Genomic DNA, 22,496 nt, shown 5'->3' with positions numbered 1-22,496 from the left:
GCCGCGATATACCACTACCGTGAGAGACGATTAACGCGGTCATCGCTGTGCATACACCTACTTTTTTGTAAACACAATACCTCGTTGCTGATCAAATATTAAAGCAGATTGGCTTTGTCTTCCGATTAATTACTGAAGATGGAGAAATTCAATCGCTTACGAGTACCCTCTCGTCACGTGCATACGCATATTCCTCGTAGTATAGATAAATAATTGGTTATCAGCTCATAAGTACAAAGTATACAAACGATTGACTACTGATGTTATTTTTGATGTGATAAAACGCATTTATTGGTTTATTAATGCTTTTTTTAATCCAAGAGGAATCCTCCAATTGAGCCGTACAACTCATAAGCGTGTATTATATCATCATCATTATCACAAAACTCCCATGACTTCAAGCGTAAACTGTTGAATATTGAAGCATTTTTTTTCGTACGATCGTCACTGAAACGAATATACATTACCCTCTACCGCATTCTTGGCTTAAATGATGGGTATGCATTTTTTTATTAAATGCTACTCTGGAGAAAAATGTGCAACATTGTTTAAATTGTGTACAAGTCAAAAAGAGCATCATCAGTCAATTAATGTTATTCCAGAAGCTAATACGTTTATTTGTACGGTAGCAAGAAAAACGAGCCATTTTTTTCGACATGTGCACGCAAGATGATGTTAATGTCCGCAATAAAATTTGAGGTTTATTTGTACATACGTATAACACCGTCTCAATTATTTCAAAACCCATTTATGACTTTCAGTAGTTATTAGTTCCTTTGTTCACAAAAATTTAATGTAATTCAAATTGTTATTATAAGTGAAAAAGGTTTTTTTTGCCACAAGTTAACAAATAAAAAAAAAATAAAAAGTAGGTTATAAAAATAAATATCGAAAAAAATACAATATAATTAGAAAGATATCAGTTGAAACTTCTACTAGTGCCACATATTCATTGTGAGAATACGGAAAATACAACCTTAACGAGGTACCACACGAAGAAGAATTAACAGTCAGTTTTGATTAAAACTTTACATACAAGTCAATAAAGTGATAATTATTAGAATTCATGTGAAGTTTCAATACTTTTGGCTTCCCTTGAATTAAGGATTTAATGAAAGATATAATGAAATTGGTTTTTTTCATTTTTTACATGGTTTCGTATGGAAAATCATGAAAATCAACTCTCTTACTATGAAATAATGATACGGATATAATAGTGAAATTTCGACAAAATAGCCTTGTTATGAGAGCACGTGCATTCCTCATAATAGCTTATTAATTAATAATTAGCTCATATACGATGTACAAAATTCAGTGTTGTTATTAATATTTTACGTGATCAAACGCATTAATTGCTTAATTTAATTGTTTAATTATTCATCATTTTTTTCTGAGAAATTTCTCGTTGAAGCGGTGTAACTCACACAAGTGCTGTTTCTTCTGTTCGTTTTTTGTAGCCTCCAATTAACTGTATGTGTATTAAAAATTTTAATTTTATTTTACAAATAAGAGTTCGATTGTTAGATGAGATAGTTAACACTTTAATCATTCAATAATCAAGTGAAAAAAAAACTTGTAATTATTTTAATAATATTAAAATGTATACAAGAAAAGTCAAATCAATTTATTTTTCAGTGGATCAGAAAATTTTGAGTTAAAAAACTTTTTTTTTATATTTGTAGTGAAATTCATACTCATTTGATCTTTTTCACATTGTAAGACATAAAAAAAATTCTTGAAAAAAAATTATACAACCATTGACAGATTTTTTTCAATCTTTTTAGGTTTGATGCGCTCTATATCTGTGTCATACGAATTTTTTAATTTTTCTTTATACTTTGGGTATCACAGTTTTTTTGTTTTGGAGGCAAAAATACGCCGTAAATAATCGTTTTCCCTTAGTCTTGTGCAAAGCTATTACAGGTACTGTCCAGCACATCAACTTACATGGTAATAAATTATTATTATAATTAAGGCTAACGTTGTGCATACATTAAAAAAAAATTTTTATTTCCAAAAAAAATTTTGCAGAAACAGAAACTTCTTGTGCTTGTAAGTATACAGGCACATCCATATAAAGATGAGTAAATAAGTACACCTACACGCCGGGGGGGAGGTCAAACAGTTTATATATACATAGTGATGATCAGTACCTATGCATGGTGTAAGATATACAGGTGGTCCTATGTAGGCATATTTTTTGTGAAATATTTGTGCTGTTTCATCTAAGTTCCAGCAGGTGGCGAACGAGAGTCGAATACCATATTTAGTTATACTAGTAGTGTTAGCGAACACCACCATATATAGTTATACTACTAGTATTGACCAACGTTACCATATATAGTTACATTACTAGTGTTGGCGGACACCACCATGAATAGTTATACTACTACGTCTGCTCGGTGTTCGTTTCCTATGTGACACCTGGTGTGAGAAGGCAGAAGTGACACAAAATGATCACAAACATTTACTGTAGACAACATAGGCAATGGGACCACCTCCGTACTTATATCTTATTAGTTGTTAAATATTTATTATTGTTGAAATAAATGCTTGTAACAGATCATTGTCCATAAGATTCGGTGTATTATTGTTAGTTAGCATCAATAACTATTCCCTTGCAGATGGCCTTGTTTCAAATTGCTGCACGAAGCAAATACTAAATGCATACTGTATCTGTATACTGGCCGTATAGTCAACGTTGCCGTTTTAATGTGCGAGTAAATCTTTGGAGTGAAGATGCTGAGAAAGCGGTCCGTGGTGGTGAGTGTATACGCAGTGCTGGGCATGTGCATACATACTACTCGTCCACCTTCTGCCGTGTAAGAATAGGCCAGAAGTTGTTGACGAATGGAGTCAGTTAAGATTCTATACTTATCATCGCTTTGGATCATAGAAAATATGAATTTGAAATAATCAAAACTGTATTTGCAAGGATACAATGACTGTTTTTCAAATAGTTTTTACCATGTTTGTTTGTTCCGGTACCAGTGACATTTAAGTGTTATTTCTATTGTCTTTAGAATGTAACAATTGCACGTGGATTGGTTCAAGTTAAATTTTAATTTTCCTGAACTTTGCAACAGAAAGGTAAGAGTAATTTTCGATTCAGAACACCCCAAGGGGTTGTCCATTAATTACGTAAATATCCTGGGGGGAGGGGGAGTATTTTATTTGATTACTATTAATTACGTGGGGGGGGGTGAAGAACATTTAAATATAACGTAATCTAATTTAACATCTAATATGAAAAATTTCATCTTTGCCTCCTTTCATACTTTCTCATAATTGACACCCGACAAGTAGTCAATCTAATTTTCATCGACACTGCAGATCTGTTAGACGACTAACGTAAGTGGTTTCTCCTGCTAGGAGCGCGATACAGGAGATTCGTAAACTAATTTCTTCATTTACTATGATTTGAATAGTATTTTTTTAGTATTAAATTATTGTTATAAATTCAAATATATTTATGAAAATGCAATATAATACACGTAACAAAAAATATAACAAAGACAACTTTTTCAATAATTTCAATACTTTTTAATAATATTCTTTTTAAATTAAAATCATTTTTACCATTACTATGGATTATGTTTACTAAAAAGGAAGGGGGGGGGGGTTCCTGAAATATTACTGTAGTTTACGAGGGGACGAGGGGTGTAAAAAAAAAAAAAATGTGTACGTAATTAATGGACAGCCCCCAAGTAGATATTTACAATAGGAAATAAAAATTTAAAATACTAATTTCGCACATCAGCTAAAATTTTCTTTGAACGTTGTGACTTAAAGAAAATTTCAGTTACAGAAATCGCATTTGGAGTTTGGATTTTTTAAATTCTTTTTTTATTTATTTCATTTCAATTTTGAAAAAAATTTATTCATACATTTTTTTTTACGATATAATTGATATTTTATCATTTTTTTTAGTTATACAATAATTTCCGTTAATAGACAGTTTGATTTTTCCTACATACAATATTATTAAATTAAAGTGATGCGTGAAAATATTTTATAACTCAAATTTTTCCAACCCTTTTTCAGCTCAGTTTATTTTACACTCACGTTGTCCTGTTGCACCAGTTGAATCTCCAGTTATAGAATAAATTATCTCCAAAGCCCAAACGGACTATAATCGCAAGTAATAAATAAACTGGTGTTGACTGCACAGACACATTTTATCATTACCAGAGGAGTTTACCAGAAAACATCGTTTCATGGCGGCAAAGAAACAACTCAACAAAAGACTCCGTCACAAGTGCCAATTTTGTGAGAAACAGTTTCCATTCAAAAGTTATCTCATAACGCACGTGCGACAACACACTGGGGAACGCCCTTACAAGTGCAACATACGTGGATGCAAAAAAGCTTTTGCTGTAAAATGTTCTTTGCAATTACATTTGCACACACACACTGGCGAGCGTCCCTATAAGTGCAAAGAACCCGATTGTGGAAAAGCTTTCGGTTCACAGGGTGTCCTCCAAAAACACACGCGTACCCACACCGGCGAACGTCCCTACAAGTGCACCGAACCTGGATGTGGGAAAGCTTTTACTCAACTGAGTAATTTAAAAAGGCACGTGAGTTTGCACACCGTTGAGTTTCCCTACCAATGTGATGAATGTGGACAAGACTTTGCCTTCAAACATTATGTAAAAAAACACATGCGTGTTCACACTGGCAAACGTCCCTTTGAGTGCAAGGAACCCGGATGTGGAAAAGCTTTTGGACAAAGTGGTGATCTCAACAGACACGCTCGTACCCACACTGACGAGCGTCCCTACAAGTGCAAAGAACTTGATTGTGGAGAAGCTTTTCGTTCATATGGTGTCCTCCAAAAACACATGTGTACCCACACTGGTGAACGACCTTACAAGTGCAAGGAACCTATAGATGTGAAAAAGCAGTCATTCAACAAACTACACTCTTAATACACCTGCAACCACGCACTGGAATGCGTTCCTATGAGTGCAAGGAACCTGGACGTGGAAAAACTTTTGGCCAAAGTGGTAATCTTCAGAGACACCTACCTACCCAGATTGATGAGTGTCCACGTGTTTTCAATAATCCTAAATATGGAAAAACCTTTGGCCAAAGTAGTGATTTCAAGAGACATATATATATATATGCAAATATTAACGAGTGATCCTTCTAGTACAAAAAACGTGGATGTCACCAAGATTTAGCTGATAAAAGTACTTCTAACAAATATCTGTGCACTTACCACTGAAAGTCAAATTAAACAGTGGTATCGACTCTTTGGTACTTTGGAAATTAAAATTTTGAATGTAGAAATTAAAGTTTACCATCTCTTTATTGACAATTCGTTATTTCTGTTCAGTCAAAAATCTTACATCCAATTTTTGGGCAAATAAAGTCTTTTATATACGATCCACTTACTAGTAAGCTGTATTGGGAAAGATGACGAAATTGTGTAATATTTCAAATTTTATATGAAAGATTAGTGTTTTCCTGTACAGTACTTAACTATAAGTTTTCATTGTTAGTTGACGTACTCCTCGTATTTATGAATTTAGTTAACACACGCAGTTACTGATAAAATTAAATTTTTTTCTAGTTAATATTCTGCTGTTATGTCAATGTGGTAAGTAAATGACATTTTCAAACTGATCTCGATACATTTCAGTGATTTTTCAAATATTTGGTATTTATAACCATGTATTGTAATGACGAATTATGACTTATCTGTAGGTTAACGATATTTAAGAATTTCTTTTCAAACATTATGAGAGAGGGGTGGTAAATTATTTATTTATCGAGAAAAGATAGGATTTGTCGAGTAAAGCGACAGTGAAAAATTATCAGCCTGCAATGATTCAATCGGTATGTGCACGTACTTATTACACATAATGTAGAGTTACAGTAGGCCGATGACCGCGATGTACGACCGATGTGGGAGGATTAGCTCGAACATCGCTGCAATAACTTTGTCTTACGATAAGTTTATGAGGGAGAAATTCAGTTGCTTACCCATACTCTCTTGTCACGAGCATATACGTATTCCTCATGATGGATAATTAATTGATAACAAGCTCATACACGGTATACAAATTTAAAAAAAAAGTTACATTCTACGCGATCAAACGCATTTATTGGTTTTTTTACACGAAACTTCTTGTCGGGGTGCTGTAACTCACGCAAGTGGCGTTTTTTCTGTTTGTTTTTCATAGCCTCCGATTATCTCTGTTTACCATAATATTATCATCACAAAATTCCAATGTTTTCTAACGTAAACTGTTGAATATTGAAGCATTTTTTTTCGTACGATCGTCACTGAAACGAATATACATTACCCTCTACCACATTCTTGGCTTAAATGATGGGTATGCATTTTTTTATTAAATGCTACTCTGGAGAAAAATGTGCAACATTGTTTAAATTATGCACACGTTAAAAAGAGTATCATCAGTCAATTAATGTTATTCCAGAAGCTAATACGTTTATTTGTACGGTAGCAAGAAAAACGAGCCATTTTTTTCGACATGTGCACGCAGGATGATGTAAATGTCCGCAATAAAATTTGAGGTTTATTTATACATACGTATAACACCGTCTCAATTATTTCATAATCTACTTATGGCTTTCAGTAGTAATTAGTTGGTTTGCTAATTATTTTTTTTTTATTTTTGATTATATGTATAAGCATCAATACCTTTAAGATATAACTAGTATGTTAGTGTGACTATCAATTTTTTATGATATGTATTGCTTGCAATGAATATTTTTTTTTTAGATGCATTTTTGAAAATCTATCGTATGTCTGATGTATTAAATATAAAAATTGTTATGAAATCAAATAATTATCATTGAATTGTATGAAATAAAATCAAACAATTTGTTACCTCGTTTTAAAAATTTTTTTTGATATACCTGTTAAAGAATAAATTCAGTTTTTGATCTTTATCAATCCAAGTAAAGATGAAGAAGTTTTATAAAATAAAAATTTTTACTAGATTTATAAATTTATTAGAGTAGGTGTTTCCTAAAATGAAAGATGTTTTTAAAAATATGTCCTTGGGACAAATTTTTTATTTTAAAAAATAGGAAAACTCGTGAAAAAAATTGACACGTGACCAGTTTAAAAAAAATCTTTTTAACTTTGATAAATTAAAAGTGTGTCAATATTTTTTTTTCAATTTTCTCAAAATTTATATAAAAATAATGATAATTTTTTACTTTATGGCACAATTTTACGAAATCTACTATTACTTTCGTTTCAACAAAATTTAATATACTAATACAAAATTGTATACGAAAAAAGTTAGTGGCAATTTCAAGACCATTGGGTTCCACTGAATTGAACAATTAATGAAACAAATTAAGTATATTTTCCGTAGGTTTTAATAAAAACACTACCAAACTATCTCTTCAATTTATATAATTTTAATAAAAGTGACAGTCACATATTGATAATATTACAGTTAATAAAAGTTGCTTCATGTGTAATCAGTCAAATTATTACACATAATACTTACCCATCGAGTAATAACATCAATATCTACAAAAATTGCTACACTTGCTTATGGTGTGTATGATGGACGTGAAACATTTAAATCGATCAAGTTCATTAAAATACAGTTATTCATAACAGTTTTCAAAAATCGTCGATCTTACGAGAGAAGTATTTACGAGACGCGTGCACATTTCTAACCTCAAATGGGATCTCTCTCTCGCACCCCCCGCCAAGGGCAGTCAGTCTCCTTAAAACGAAATTCGAATGACGGAAGAAATTAACGCACTACCGCATCAGAAACTCTATGTGTGTGTATACAAATACATACATACAAAGGCAATAAATAAGTATACGCAACACAGAGAGAGAAGAATTCGTAATCGTAGCTGTAAAAGGGCGGGAATGGAAGGAAGACAAACCTATACCCAGTGGTGCTCAGTATACTGCATAAACACATACCGTATACTAGCCGCAGTTTCAATGCTCTCTCAGCTTTGCTACTTCAAGGTATGAGCAACACTGCGTGTATGTCTACTGCTGGGGCTTTATTTAAGAAAGTTAAAAGGTGCATTTTTCACTGTTCGCGCATGTGCAGCAACCAATATTTAACTTCTGCACATGTGCAGATGACCAAAATACGTTTAAAAGTGGACGCTTGACTTTTCCAAGATAAAGCCCCTGGTTCTCCTTCCCAGCTGGGAATTCTTTTCTTCGTGTGTATAGGGAATTGCCGAGCAGTTGTTGACGAATAGAGCCAATAATGGTTGCCACCATCTCTTTGGTTCATAGAAAATTTGAAAGTTAAAACGATTATAACTGTAGCCGAAAGAACGTTATAATGTTAATGATAACGACAATACAAGTAAAATTGTTATCCAAAGAAGTTTTCATAAAATTTGATCAGGGTTAAGTGAATGTGAAGTGTTGCTATTGTCTCCAATGTTATATTACACGTTGATTTGTTTGAGTGAGATTTCAATTTCCATGGTCTTCGTAAAGAAAAGGTTAGGCAAATGTTAAATTTAAATCACTCAAAGTAGATATTTACGTTAGTCAATAAAGATTTGAAATGTTTAATTTTTTTATTTTTTTTATTGTCTTCGACATGATAGTTTGCGTTGACAAAATAAATTCATTAAATTTTTCTCACCTACAATAGATTATTAAATTAAAGTTATGCTCCGAAATATTTTAGAACTCAAATTTTTCCAACCCATTTTCAGCTCAGTTTATTTTACACTCACGTTGTCCTGTTGCACCAGTTGAATCTCCAGTTATAGAATAAATTGTCTCCAAAGCCCAAACGGACTATAATCGCAAGTAATAAATAAACTGGTGTTGACTGCACAGACACGTTTTATCATTACCAGAGGAGTTTACCAGAAAACATCGTTTCATGGCGGCAAAGAAACAACTCGACAAAAGACTCCGTCACAAATGCCAATTTTGTGAGAAACAGTTTCCATTCAAAAATCAAGTTATAGCCCACGTGCGACAACACACTGGGGAGCGCCCTTACAAGTGCAACATACGTGGATGCAAAAAAGCTTATGCCTTGAAAGGTACTTTGCAAATACATTTGAACACACATATCAACAAACGCTTCTACAAGTGCCAAGAACCCGATTGTGGAAAAGCTTACAGTTATAAAGGTACTTTGCAAAGCCACGTGCGCACCCACACTGGCGAACGTCCCTACAAGTGCCAGGTGCCCCGATGTGGTAAAGCTTTTTATAACAGTGGTGATCTAAGAAAACACACGCGCACCCACACCGGCGAACGTCCCTACAAGTGCACCGAACCTGGATGTGGGAAATCTTTTACCGAAGGTAGTGTCCTAAAGAAGCACACGCGCACCCACACCGGTGAGCACCCGTACAAGTGCAATCAACTTGGATGTAAAAAAGCTTTTACTCAACTGAGTAATCTCAAAAGGCACGTGAGTTTGCACACCGTCGAGTTTCCCTACAAATGTGATGAGTGTGGACAAGAATTCGCTAACAAAAACTATCTCAAAAAACACATGCGTGTCCACACTGGCGAGCGTCCTTACAAGTGCACTGAACCTGGATGCGGAAAAGCTTTTGGACAAAGCGATGGTTTGAAGAAGCACATACGCACCCACACCGGCGAGCGTCCCTTCGAGTGCAAGGAGCCTGGATGTGGGAAAGCTTTTAGTCAGCAAACTTCACTCTTATCACACATACGCACACACACTGGCGAGCGTCCCTTCGAGTGCAAGAAACTTGGATGTGGAAAGGCTTATGCTCAACGAGGAAGTCTTTTACTGCACATACGTACACATATGTGAACTTGGATGTGGAGAATCTTTTAGCCAAATTTGTGGTTTCAAAGAATACACGTACACCCAGACTGACGAGGGTCCTATGTCTGTAAGATAACTGGATCTGGAAAATCTTGTGGCCAAAGTGGTGAAATCAAGAGACACATGTGTACCCATGTTGGCAAACGTCCTTTGAGTGCAATAAACGTGGGTGTTGGTAAGATTTGGCTGAAGCACTGGTATGCTGACGCGCCCAATACGAAATAAGTTTTTTTTTTTTTATAAAGAGTTTTCAAACAGATGTTACGTAAGCACTTACTGTTGAACAGATAAGTTACACGTAGTGATTCTGGCGTTTTTGTACATCGTAATATTGAGCGTATAAGTGATTGTCTGCCACTGATTTATTGACTAAAATGAGAAAAAGTTTTTTGTTCTGTACTGTACAAAATTTTTATAAGTTTGATTATTCACACATTCACAACTTCAGTTGACACACACTTTGATTCGGCGAACACACAAATTGTTCCACACAATCAATTTTCCGTAGGGAAAATACTTATATAGTACATATCTATGTGGCCAATGCTACAATAGATCCGTATTTTAAATCTCATTATTATTTTTTCAAGTGGTTATAAACTGATTCACGTGTGGTTTGCTCGAGTTTTATCTTAAAAGACAGTTTTTTTAAAAAGCGTTTGAAATTTGGTGTATGAGTAATTAACACTGCTGTAAGCATAAGTACTAAAAATTTATAAAAACTGGAATGCTATACTTAAGAAACGAAAAATCTTAATTTCAATAATAATATTGCCAACCTTTTAAATTTCGTTTTCTGTAGTTTTGTGAATTTTGGGAAGTGTAACTTAAGTACGACGTCGTGCCCTACGAAAGAAAAATGTCGTTCGACTCATGAGCGCTAGTACACAAAATTCCCTCCCTTCAAGTGCGATTTATTTTGTTAGTGCCGAAAATTACCATTGCGTACGTAGTTTGCGTGCAGTTGATATTTTCGTTGAATATTTACTATCAATATTCATAAGTAACATATGTTGTATTAAACTATGTGTCCATGTACGACAGTCTAGTTTCTCGTGCTGGTCAACTACTCAATTGCAAAATACATTTTCGTGAAACCCAGGAAATACTACAATTTCAAATTGACGATGCCCATTGGTGATTTACAAGCAATTTAGATCCACCCGATACTTGATCAGTGATTGTTGAGGAATGGAGGCAGATCATGTGGGGGACCCCACCGACGAAAGTTCCCACAAGTGCAGTGAACCCGGTTGTGGAAAAACATTCATAAAAAGTTGTAAACTCAAGAGACACATGCGGACCCACACTAACGTACGTCCCTTCGAGTGCGAGGAACCCGGTTGTGGCAAAACTTTTAGGCAAAGTACTGATCTCAAGAGACACAAGTTCACCCACACCGGCGAGCGTCCCTTCAAGTGCAAAGAGCCCGGATGTGGAAAAGCATTTGCTCAACAGTATAATCTATTGGCACACACGCGCACCCACACTGGCTATCGTCCTCACAAGTGCAAAGAGCCCGGATGTGGAAAAGCCTTTGTTCAACAGTACAGTCTTTCGATACACATGCAATCCCACGCGGGTCAACGGATCTACGAGTGCAATCACCCTGGATGTGGGAAAAAGTTCATCCACAAGAACAACCTTAGGAACCACAAAAATTTGCACATTGACGAGTTCCCTTACAAATGCGACGAATGCAAGCAAGAGTTTTCTTACAAAAAAGGAGTTATTATTCACATGCGCGTGCACACCGGCGAGCGGCCCTACAAGTGCGAAGAGCCCGGATGTGAAAAAGCTTTTGCGGATCAAAGTACGTTCAAAAACCACACTCGCACCCACACCGGCGAGCGTCCCTTCGAGTGCAAGGAGCCCGGGTGTGGAAAAACTTTCAACCAACGAGGTAATCTCTTTACGCACGCCCGCACCCACTCAGGCTATCGTCCCTTCAAGTGCAAGGAATCTGGATGTGGGAAATCATTCACCCAACGATGCAGCCTCTTGTTGCACACGCGCTTACACACTGGCTATCGTCCCTACAAGTGCCAAGAACCTAATTGTGAAAGATCTTTCGTGCACAAGAGTGACCTCAAGAAGCACATGCGTACCCACACCGGCGAACGTCCCTACAAGTGCACCGAACCTGGATGTGGAAAAACGTTTACTCAACGAAATAATTTGTCATTGCACATGCGCACACATACCGAATACAAAGCTTTTGTACAATAAAGTAATGTTAAGCATGCGCACTCTATGACTGGGAGGAACGTAAGTGTAAGGAAACTTGTACTCAAAAAAGTATGTTAATAACATAGTAATTTAATAAACACGTGCTTACTGGTAAACAGTCGAATGAAACATAGTGATATTGACTTCCTGGTACTGTACAAGTTATCATGATTAAGGTAGAAGTGAATCTGTTACTTCGATTTGTAGACCATTTATTATTTTTACGCAGTCAAAAAACAATCTGTAAAAATGTGTTTTAGGTTAACCGAATTACCTTTGTGTGATCTATTGACAAATAATTTGTACCGAAAAAAGCGATCCAATTCAATAATAAACGACAGTCTATGTTAAATGACAGATACTTGGTTTTTGTTTTTACTGCGCTTTATACATACTATTAAGTTATTGATGCATTTATCAATTTAGTTACCACATATTTTTATTTACAATAAATATTAAATAGTAAATATACTTATGTGTGTAGTCATGGTAAATGCTACTATAAGTCAACACTATGTTACATAACTGTAGATGATTATTGTAAATTTATAAATTTTTGTAAATATTTTGTATCTAATAAAATATTAAAGCTACTCTTAGTTCGTTTTAGTAGTTTTCTTAAAATTTGATAATTAAACATTTTATTCTTAATATATGTGTACATGAATCATAAATTTAAAACAATTTAGTAAAAATTGCAACGAATCCCTGGTTATGCAAGAGTTATCTGTAAAACAATAATTTTTATTATTAGTTTTACTTGAAATAATTGACACCTATAACTGCAGTTTGCCCGGAATCTAGTTTATTGTCTCTTTTGTCGTACAGTCACATTGTATGATACTTTGAGGGGCGTGAAGGTGTTAATGGAGGTGGAGGGATGATAAATTTTTTTACTGGTCAATGACATTTTTTTAAATTAAATTATGAATAATAAGTGTGAACTTGGAAGTGAAAAATCTTGTAGACAAATTTGTGTTCTCCAAAAAAATACGTATCCATCCTCAGACTGACGAGCGTCCCTGTAGTCACTACGTGTCTAGATGTGGAAAATCGTATTACTGAACGAATACTAAGAAGTAAAAATCTACCGTCGATATTTTAACTATTAATAATTTTTTTACAATCATTAACTTCAAAAAGTTGTCTTAGGTAAATCAAGTTAATTATGTATGATCCACAGACCTTTGCAGTATTTTCTATCAGCTTGACAAACTTTATTATTAAATTTTTATATTTTATATGTATATTATGGTCTATATTTTATAAAACATATGATAAAAACGAGGTATTGCAACAGTGATTAACGATGATCTGATATTTTTTTAGAACATGAGAGTTCAAAGAATTTGAATTAATTTATTTGGTTTTTTTTCTTCTTTTTTTAATTTTTAACATTAAGAGCACTGGAAATGATATCAAACTTCTTATACCAAGGACACAATAAAACTGTCTTCGGTGAGTCTCGTTACCGTACAAGTTTTGAATTCTGTTTTCGGTAGTTTTGCTAATTTTGGAAAGTAAAAATAGTCGCAAATATTAGTGCGTCAGCTTGCGATAATAAGCAATTTTAATCATGTTCTATTCATTATATTATATTTATTTAAAAATATCAACAATCAGCTGTACAACAATACACATTAAAAGTGATCGTCGTTTCACCCCCTTCCAGCTGCACTGGGCCAATAGACACGATTCCAAAATCATTGTTCTCATAAGAGCCCGTGTTAGATTATTGATTTTTTATTTTGAAATATCTCAATGGCTGTATCGCTGAGTATGCCCAAAAAACGTACGTTTGTTTTTTATAACACATAGAATGAATCAAAAACTAAATTAGAATTCTCAACTATTGTCGATGATACGTATCGAACCTTCTTAAGTTAATGACTTACTTTACATGCACATTTTTTGAAACCAGTAGTCTTTATTGTTTGCTAAGCAAATTGAAAATAGTTATTTTGATAACTGATTTGGATGCGCACCAGGTGCGAATTCCAGTTTTGCAACTAAGGGTACAATAACTCTCCAAAGTTGAAAAAAAAAAAAAACGCCCAAGGTAGAGGGAAGAAATTTTTTTACTTAATTTAAATGCAGTTTCTATGCTCATGAAATATTAACGCTGAATCATTATAAGTAAGATATTTGTATTACATATTATTAACTATGCACAACAGTCCAGTTTATTGTACTGTCCAACTATTCATTCTCAAAATACATTGTAATTGAACCCAGTAAACATTAAAATTTCAGATTGACGGTGCCACAAGGTGACTCCACATTAATTTAGACCTGTCGAACACTTCATCAATTACATCGGGATTATCGAGAGATGGAGGCAGAGCATGTGGGAAGCCACACTGATAAACGTTCCTATGAGTGTGATGAGCCTGGTTGTGGAAAAATTTTTGGAAGAAAGGGTACATTCAAGATACACATGCGTACTCACACTGGCGAGCGGCCATTTAAGTGCAACGAACCGGGTTGCGAAAAAACCTTTGGTTACAATTATGTTCTCAAAAAACACATGCGTATCCACACTGGCGAACGCCCCTTCAAGTGCCGTGAACCCGATTGTGGAAAAACTTTCGTGCAGAAGAGTGACCTCAAGAAGCACACGCGCACCCACACCGGCGAACGTCCCTTCAAATGTATCGAACCCGGATGTGGAAAAACGTTTACTCAACAACACATTCTCTTAAGGCACGTACGCGTACATACTGGCGAACGTCCCTACAAGTGCCAGGTGCCCCGATGTGGTAAAGCTTTTTATAACAGTGGGGATCTAAGAAAACACACGTTCACCCACACCGGCGAACGTCCCTACAAGTGCACCGAACCTGGATGTGGGAAATCTTTTATCGAAGGTAGTGTCCTAAAGAAGCACACGCGCACTCACACCGGTGAGCACCCGCACGAGTGCAATGAACTTGGATGTGGGAAAGCTTTTACTCAACTGAGTAATCTCAATAGGCACGTGAGTTTGTACACCGTCGAGTTTCCCTACAAATGTGATGAGTGTGGACAAGATTTTGCTAACAAAAACAATCTCAAAAAACACATACGTGTCCATACTGGCGAGCGTCCTTACAAGTGCACTGAACCTGGATGCGGAAAAGCTTTTGGACGAAGCGATGGTTTGAAGAAGCACATACGCACCCACACCGGCGAGCGTCCCTTCGAGTGCAAGGAGCCTGGATGTGGGAAAGCTTTTAGACAAAACAATGGTTTGAAGAAGCACACGCGCTCCCACACCGGCGAGCGTCCCTTTAAGTGCAAGGAACTTGGATGTGGAAAGGCTTATGCTCAACGAAGAAGTCTTTTACTGCACTTACGTACACATACGTGAACTTGGATGTGGAGAATCTTTTAGCCAAATTTGTGGTTTCAAAGAATACACGTACACCCAGGCTGACGAGGGTCCTATGTCTGTAAGATAACTGGATCTGGAAAATCTTGTGGCCAAAGTGGTGAAATCAAGAGACACATGTGTACCCATGTTGGCAAACGTCCTTTGAGTGCAATAAACGTGGGTGTTGGTAAGATTTGGCTGAAGCACTGGTATGCTAACGCGCCCAATACGAAATAAGTTTTTTTTTTTTAAAGAGTTTTCAAACAGATGTTACGTAAGCACTTACTGTTAAACAGATAAGTTACACGTAGTGGTTCTGGCGTTTTTGTACATCGTAATATTGAGCGTGTAAGTGATTGTCTGCCACTGATTTATTGACTAAAATGAGAAAAAGTTTTTTGTTCTGTACTGTACAAAATTTTTATAAGTTTGATTATTCACACATTCACAACTTCAGTTGACACACACTTTGATTCGGCGAACACACAAATTGTTCCACACAATCAATTTTCCGTAGGGAAAATACTTATATAGTACATATCTATGTGGCCAATGCTACAATAGATCCGTATTTTAAATCTCATTATTATTTTTTCAAGTGGTTATAAACTGATTCACGTGTGGTTTGCTCGAGTTTTATCTTAAAAGACAGTTTTTTTAAAAAGCGTTTGAAATTTGGTGTATGAGTAATTAACACTGCTGTAAGCATAAGTACTAAAAATTTATAAAAACTGGAATGCTATACTTAAGAAACGAAAAATCTTAATTTCAATAATAATATTGCCAACCTTTTAAATTTCGTTTTCTGTAGTTTTGTGAATTTTGGGAAGTGTAACTTAAGTACGACGTCGTGCCCTACGAAAGAAAAATGTCGTTCGACTCATGAGCGCTAGTACACAAAATTCCCTCCCTTCAAGTGCGATTTATTTTGTTAGTGCCGAAAATTACCATTGCGTACGTAGTTTGCGTGCAGTTGATATTTTCGTTGAATATTTACTATCAATATTCATAAGTAACATATGTTGTATTAAACTATGTGTCCATGTACGACAGTCTAGTTTCTCGTGCTGGTCAACTACTCAATTGCAAAATACATTTTCGTGAAACCCAGGAAATACTACAATTTCAAATTGACGATGCCCGTTGGTGATTTACAAGCAATTTAGATCCACCCGATACTTGATCAGTGATTGTTGAGGAATGGAGGCAGATCATGTGGGGGACCCCACCGACGAAAGTTCCCACAAGTGCAGTGAACCCGGTTGTGGAAAAACATTCATAAAAAGTTGTAAACTCAAGAGACACATGCGGACCCACACTAACGTACGTCCCTTCGAGTGCAAGGAGCCCGGGTATGGAAAAACTTTCAATCAACGAGGTAATCTCTTTACGCACGCCCGCACCCACTCAGGCTATCGTCCCTACAAGTGCACCGAACCTGGATGTGGAAAAACGTTTACTCAACGAAATAATTTGTCATTGCACATGTAGTTTAGGCGCCAGGTAGGGTCCCGTGGCCTTTTCAATTAGAACGGACCCACCAAAGTTTTTTTAATGTATTTTTGCCTGCTGAACACGATTATCGATGGTGGGTTGCGATCCGGATGGATAATTTTTTTTTATCAACAAATTTTATAAACAAATTGCAAAAATGTAATTTTTTCTAAAAATAATGTTTTTTCCGCTTCTCGAGCTTATTTTAAACAAAAAGTTTTGTATAATGTACATCTGTTAAGCCCATACTATTTCCGCAAAAAAACGTGAACTGTAAAAAATTCACTTTTTCCGTTTTTTACACAGCTGCAACGTGGGGCTTTTATTATAATTTTTTACTAAAAAGTTTTTAATTCTTCAGTTCATGCAAGGGTTTAAGAATGTCTTCTAGTTGATTAATTTTATTCGTTTGTTATTTTTGTTCAGTGAACTGAGCAGCTTCATGCTTTTTAACTCTAAGTAGAAAAATGCAAGACAACCCAACGTCTTTAATACTATCCCCTTCTTTTGTCAAACTTTTTGTCTTACAAAAATCGTTCAAAAACAATTTATTTGTGTTACGTATACAATCAATTGACTACATAGCTACACATATACTACCATAAGCCCCTATATAAACTGGAGAATTAAAAACTTTTTAGTAAAAAAATATAATAAAAGCAAAAACAACATGATTTTTAGAAAAAATTACATTTTTGCAATTTGTTTATAAAATTTGTTAATAAATAGTATATTACGACCCAAGGCCAGAAAACTGAAGATCCCGGCCTGCGTGGTTATGATGGCCGAGGCGAAGCCGAGGCCCTCATACACGCAGGCCGGGGTCTTTAGTTTACTGGCCGTGGGTCGTATACGATTTTTCTTCATACCCCGGCCGAAAGTACGTTTGATACATTAATAATAACTAATAAATAGCATGTCTGGTTGATTGATAGTTGACGCTCTGACGCTCGAGTATATACGTATACGTTACTTTTTTGCTGTCTGCATCAGCGCCATCCACCGGGGATCTCTTGTAGCACATGTTGCTCATGTGTAGTCGATGCCCGCCCCGACTTTTGCAGGCCGAGGCGAAGCCGAGGCTGTGCTGGTCGGGGGGGCGGGCATCGACGACTTTTTTTACTAACATTTTGTAAGAAATCAGAAATTAAATATGATTCATTGAATAAGTGCAGTAGGAAAGCTTCATGAGTATGAAGTAATGATTATTTCTATCCGAATGATCTTTATTAGATAATGAAATTTTTTTTATAAAAAACCAAATTATACATAGTATTTTATAGTAGATATTTATAGATATTTTGTAACAAATAGTAAGTTGAAATTTTATTTTTTTTTATAAAAATAATATTTTCAAGTACAAAATTTTGCAGTGAAAATTCTTATTTGTAGCAATATTTTCACAGGCAAACAAAATTTTTGAAGCTATTTCTGCTCATTTACATTAAAAGTACAATTATGAAAATTACAATCTTTGTACGATACATATTCAGCTTTACCCGTAGTCTCAGGTCACTGTTGATGATCACAGCATCGAGGCAAGAGCAGTCTATACTATATATATTGCGTGCACGAGTCGGGCTCGTTGGCTCGGTTCTTGCTGTTCTTGCTTTCACTGCGCGTGCGCTGCTGATAGCAGCAGCAAAAGGCACGTGGCCAATCAGAGGCGCCCTCTTTTCTGGCCGGCCACAAAAGCTACACTTCCTTGAGTGAAATCGAGCAGGGAAGCACGTACTTTCGGCCGGGGTATGAAGAAAAAAAACATTGATCACCTTCAATATTACGACCCACCATCAATAATCATGTTCAGCAGGCAAAAATACGTAAAAAACAATCTATGTATGGCTGTCCAGATAACAAACATTTAATGCCAGAATATATTGTATTGCGCCGAGGCCGTACGGTCACATTAAAAAGGCCCAGACCGTCAAGCTCGCTGGATAAGAACAACCAAATAAAATCAATTGGTTTTTACGTATTCTTCAAATACTATATTTGGCTCACAATTTGAGCGGTGTTGAGTTGAAAAATATTAATCGGGCTCTAAGTAGCAAGCTATTGAAAATAGCAAAAAACGCATTTTTGAAAGCTGTCGAATTTTTTACGGGAAAAGTATTGGGTTTAGGCATATGGTGTGAAAAAACTTTTTTTTTCAAAATGAGCTAAAGAATAGGAAAAAATTTTTTTTTTCCAAAAAAATGAATAATTTTTATTTGTTTATAAAATTTGTTGATAAAAAAAAATTATCCATCCGGATCGCAACCCACCATCGATAATCGTGTTCAGCAGGCAAAAATACATTAAAAAAACTTTGGTGGGTCCGTTCTAATTGAAAAGGCCACGGGACCCTACCTGGCGCCTAAACTAATGCGCACACATACCGAATACAAAGCTTTTGTACAATAAAGTAATGTTAAGCATGCGCACTCTATGACTGGGAGGAACGTAAGTGTAAGGAAACTTGTACTCAAAAAAGTATGTCAATAATATAGTAATTTAATAAACACGTGCTTACTGGTAAACAGTCGAATGAAACATAGTGATATTGACTTCCTGGTACTGTACAAGTTATCATGATTAAGGTAGAAGTGAATCTGTTACTTCGATTTGTAGACCATTTATTTTTTTACGCAGTCAAAAAACAATCTGTAAAAATGTGTTTTAGGTTAACCGAATTACCTTTGTGTGATCTATTGACAAATAATTTGTACCGAAAAAAGCGATCCAATTCAATAATAAACGACAGTCTATGTTAAATGACAGATACTTGGTTTTTGTTTTTACTGCGCTTTGTACTTACTATTAAGTTATTGATGCATTCATCAATTTAGTTACCACATATTTTTATTTACAATAAATATTAAATAGTTAATATACTTATGCGTGTAGTCATGGTAAATGCTACTATAAGTCAACACTATGTTACATAACTGTAGATAATTATTTTAAATTTATAAATTTTTGTCAATATTTTGTATCGAATAAAATGTTAAAGCTACTCTTAGTTCGTTTTAGTAGTTTTCTTAAAATTTGATAATTAAACATTTTATTCTTAATATATGTGTACATGAATCATAAATTTAAAACAATTTAGTAAAAATTGCAACGAATCCCTGGTTATGCAAGAGTTATCTGTAAAACAATAATTTTTATTATTAGTTTTACTTGAAATAATTGACACCTATAACTGCAGTTTGTCCAGAATCTAGTTTATTGTCTCTTTTGTCGTACAGTCACATTGTATGATACTTTGAGGGGCGTGAAGGTGTTAATGGAGGTGGAGGGATGATAAATTTTTTTACTGATCAATGACATTTTTTTAAATTAAATTATGAATAATAAGTGTGAACTTGGAAGTGAAAAATCTTGTAGACAAATTTGTGTTCTCCAAAAAAATACGTATCCATCCTCAGACTGACGAGCGTCCCTGTAGTCACTACGTGTCTAGATGTGGAAAATCGTATTACTGAACGAATACTAAGAAGTAAAAATCTACCGTCGATATTTTAACTATTAATAATTTTTTTACAATCATTAACTTCAAAAAGTTGTCTTAGGTAAATCAAGTTAATTATGTATGATCCACAGACCTTTGCAGTATTTTCTATCAGCTTGACAAACTTTATTATTAAATTTTTATATTTTATATGTATATTATGGTCTATATTTTATAAAACATATGATAAAAACGAGGTATTGCAACAGTGATTAACGATGATCTGATATTTTTTTAGAACATGAGAGTTCAAAGAATTTGAATTAGTTTATCTGGTTTTTTTTTTTTTTTTTTTAATTTTTAACATTAAGAGCACTGGAAATGATATCAAACTTCTTATACCAAGGACACAATAAAACTGTCTTCGGTGAGTCTCGTTACCGTACAAGTTTTGAATTCTGTTTTCGGTAGTTTTGCTAATTTTGGAAAGTAAAAATAGTCGCAAATATTAGTGCGTTAGCTTGCGATAATAAGCAATTTTAATCATGTTCTATTCATTATATTATATTTATTTAAAAATATCAACAATCAGCTGTACAACAATACACATTAAAAGTGATCGTCGTTTCACCCCCTTCCAGCTGCACTGGGCCAATAGACACGATTCCAAAATCATTGTTCTCATAAGAGCCCGTGTTAGATTATTGATTATTTATTTTGAAATATCTCAATGGCTGTATCGCTGAGTATGCCCAAAAAACGTACGTTTGTTTTTTATAACACATAGAATGAATCAAAAACTAAATTAGAATTCTCAACTATTGTCGATGATACGTATCGAACCTTCTTAAGTTAATGACTTACTTTACATGCACATTTTTTGAAACCAGTAGTCTTTATTGTTTGCTAAGCAAATTGAAAATAGTTATTTTGATAACTGATTTGGATGCGCACCAGGTGCGAATTCCAGTTTTGCAACTAAGGGTACAATAACTCTCCAAAGTTGAAAAAAAAAAAAAACGCCCAAGGTAGAGGGAAGAAATTTTTTTACTTAATTTAAATGCAGTTTCTATGCTCATGAAATATTAACGCTGAATCATTATAAGTAAGATATTTGTATTACATATTATTAACTATGCACAACAGTCCAGTTTATTGTACTGTCCAACTATTCATTCTCAAAATACATTGTAATTGAACCCAGTAAACATTAAAATTTCAGATTGACGGTGCCACAAGGTGACTCCACATTAATTTAGACCTGTCGAACACTTCATCAATTACATCGGGATTATCGAGAGATGGAGGCAGAGCATGTGGGAAGCCACACTGATAAACGTTCCTATGAGTGTGATGAGCCTGGTTGTGGAAAAATTTTCGGAAGAAAGGGTACACTCAAGATACACATGCGTACTCACACTGGCGAGCGGCTATTTAAGTGCAACGAACCGGGTTGCGAAAAAACCTTTGGTTACAATCATGTTCTCAAGAAACACAAGTTTACCCATACTGGCGAACGCCCTTTCAAGTGCCGTGAACCCGATTGTGGAAAAACTTTCGGCCAAAGTGACATTCTCAAAAAACACATGCGTATCCACACCGGCGAGCGTCCCTTCAAATGTATCGAACCCAGATGTGGAAAATCATTTGCTCAACAACACATTCTCTTAAGGCACGTACGCGTACATACTGGCGAACGTCCGTATAAGTGTAATGAACCAGGATGTGGGAAAGCTTTTGGAAATAGTTGTTATATCAAGAGACACATGCGTACTCACACTAACGAACGTCCCTTCAAGTGCGAGGAACTCGGTTGTGGAAAAGCTTTTAAACAACGAAATCATCTCTTCCAACACATTCCTACACACACTGGCAAGCGGCCCTCTGCGAGTGAAGAACCTCCACGTGGACAGGCTTTTGCTGATCAAAGTACATTGTAAAAATCCACATCAGTTTTTAAATAAAACTTTTTTTGAGGTTCACCCTTGGCGTAGGGCTTATTTTGCTGGTAATGTCATATAATATAAATTATTAATACGGGTTTTAGTAAGGGTGACACCCTTTCATGGTGATTTAGATGTTAAAATTACATTTATGTAGATGATATGTACAGATGTAATTTTAACATGTAAATCATAAAAAAAGGGTGTCACCTCCATTGAAACCCATGTTTATATATATATTT

General features: G+C 35.1%; 4 protein-coding genes across 4 annotated transcripts in view; all 4 read left to right on the top strand.

The window, feature by feature from the left end:
- LOC106642379 (uncharacterized) overlaps positions 1-16,860 on the top strand; it is a 113,473-nt gene extending 96,613 nt beyond the window's left edge. The window contains exon 2 of the mRNA XM_014357144.2: positions 14,283-16,860. Coding sequence (XP_014212630.2) covers positions 14,362-15,378 — 1,017 coding nt within the window. The 5' untranslated portion in view covers positions 14,283-14,361 and the 3' untranslated portion in view covers positions 15,379-16,860. The remainder of the gene's footprint in view (positions 1-14,282) is intronic.
- Positions 3,035-5,242, top strand: LOC149373923 (uncharacterized). The gene is made up of 2 exons (XM_089595385.1): positions 3,035-3,090; positions 4,045-5,242. The coding sequence occupies exon 2, from the start codon at positions 4,218-4,220 to the stop codon at positions 4,929-4,931; it is 714 nt and encodes a 237-aa protein (XP_089451511.1). The 5' UTR covers positions 3,035-3,090; positions 4,045-4,217; the 3' UTR covers positions 4,932-5,242.
- Positions 8,203-10,175, top strand: LOC106642378 (uncharacterized). The gene is made up of 2 exons (XM_014357143.2): positions 8,203-8,478; positions 8,698-10,175. Exon 2 carries the CDS (start codon positions 8,871-8,873, stop codon positions 9,783-9,785), a length of 915 nt encoding a protein of 304 aa, XP_014212629.2. The 5' UTR covers positions 8,203-8,478; positions 8,698-8,870; the 3' UTR covers positions 9,786-10,175.
- LOC106642376 (uncharacterized) lies at positions 10,398-12,546 on the top strand. Its single transcript, XM_014357142.3, has one exon. It carries the CDS (start codon positions 10,992-10,994, stop codon positions 12,027-12,029), a length of 1,038 nt encoding a protein of 345 aa, XP_014212628.2. The 5' UTR covers positions 10,398-10,991; the 3' UTR covers positions 12,030-12,546.
- Positions 16,861-22,496: the final 5,636 nt, after the last annotated feature.

Source organism: Copidosoma floridanum, unplaced genomic scaffold (genome assembly GCF_036245765.1).
Source record: "Copidosoma floridanum isolate Cflo_tuat_1 unplaced genomic scaffold, Cflo_Japanese_pri ptg000025l, whole genome shotgun sequence".
In the NCBI taxonomy this organism is placed as follows: domain Eukaryota; kingdom Metazoa; phylum Arthropoda; class Insecta; order Hymenoptera; family Encyrtidae; genus Copidosoma; species Copidosoma floridanum.
The sequence above is the reverse complement of the archived record's forward strand: the minus strand, read 5'-3'. Positions and strand labels throughout refer to the sequence as shown.

Coding starts and splice junctions, on each gene's coding strand:
- LOC149373923 (XM_089595385.1), top strand. CDS start 4,218: ATGGCGGCAAAGAAACAACTCAACAAAAGACTCCGTCACAAGTGCCAA.
- LOC106642378 (XM_014357143.2), top strand. CDS start 8,871: ATGGCGGCAAAGAAACAACTCGACAAAAGACTCCGTCACAAATGCCAA.
- LOC106642376 (XM_014357142.3), top strand. CDS start 10,992: ATGGAGGCAGATCATGTGGGGGACCCCACCGACGAAAGTTCCCACAAG.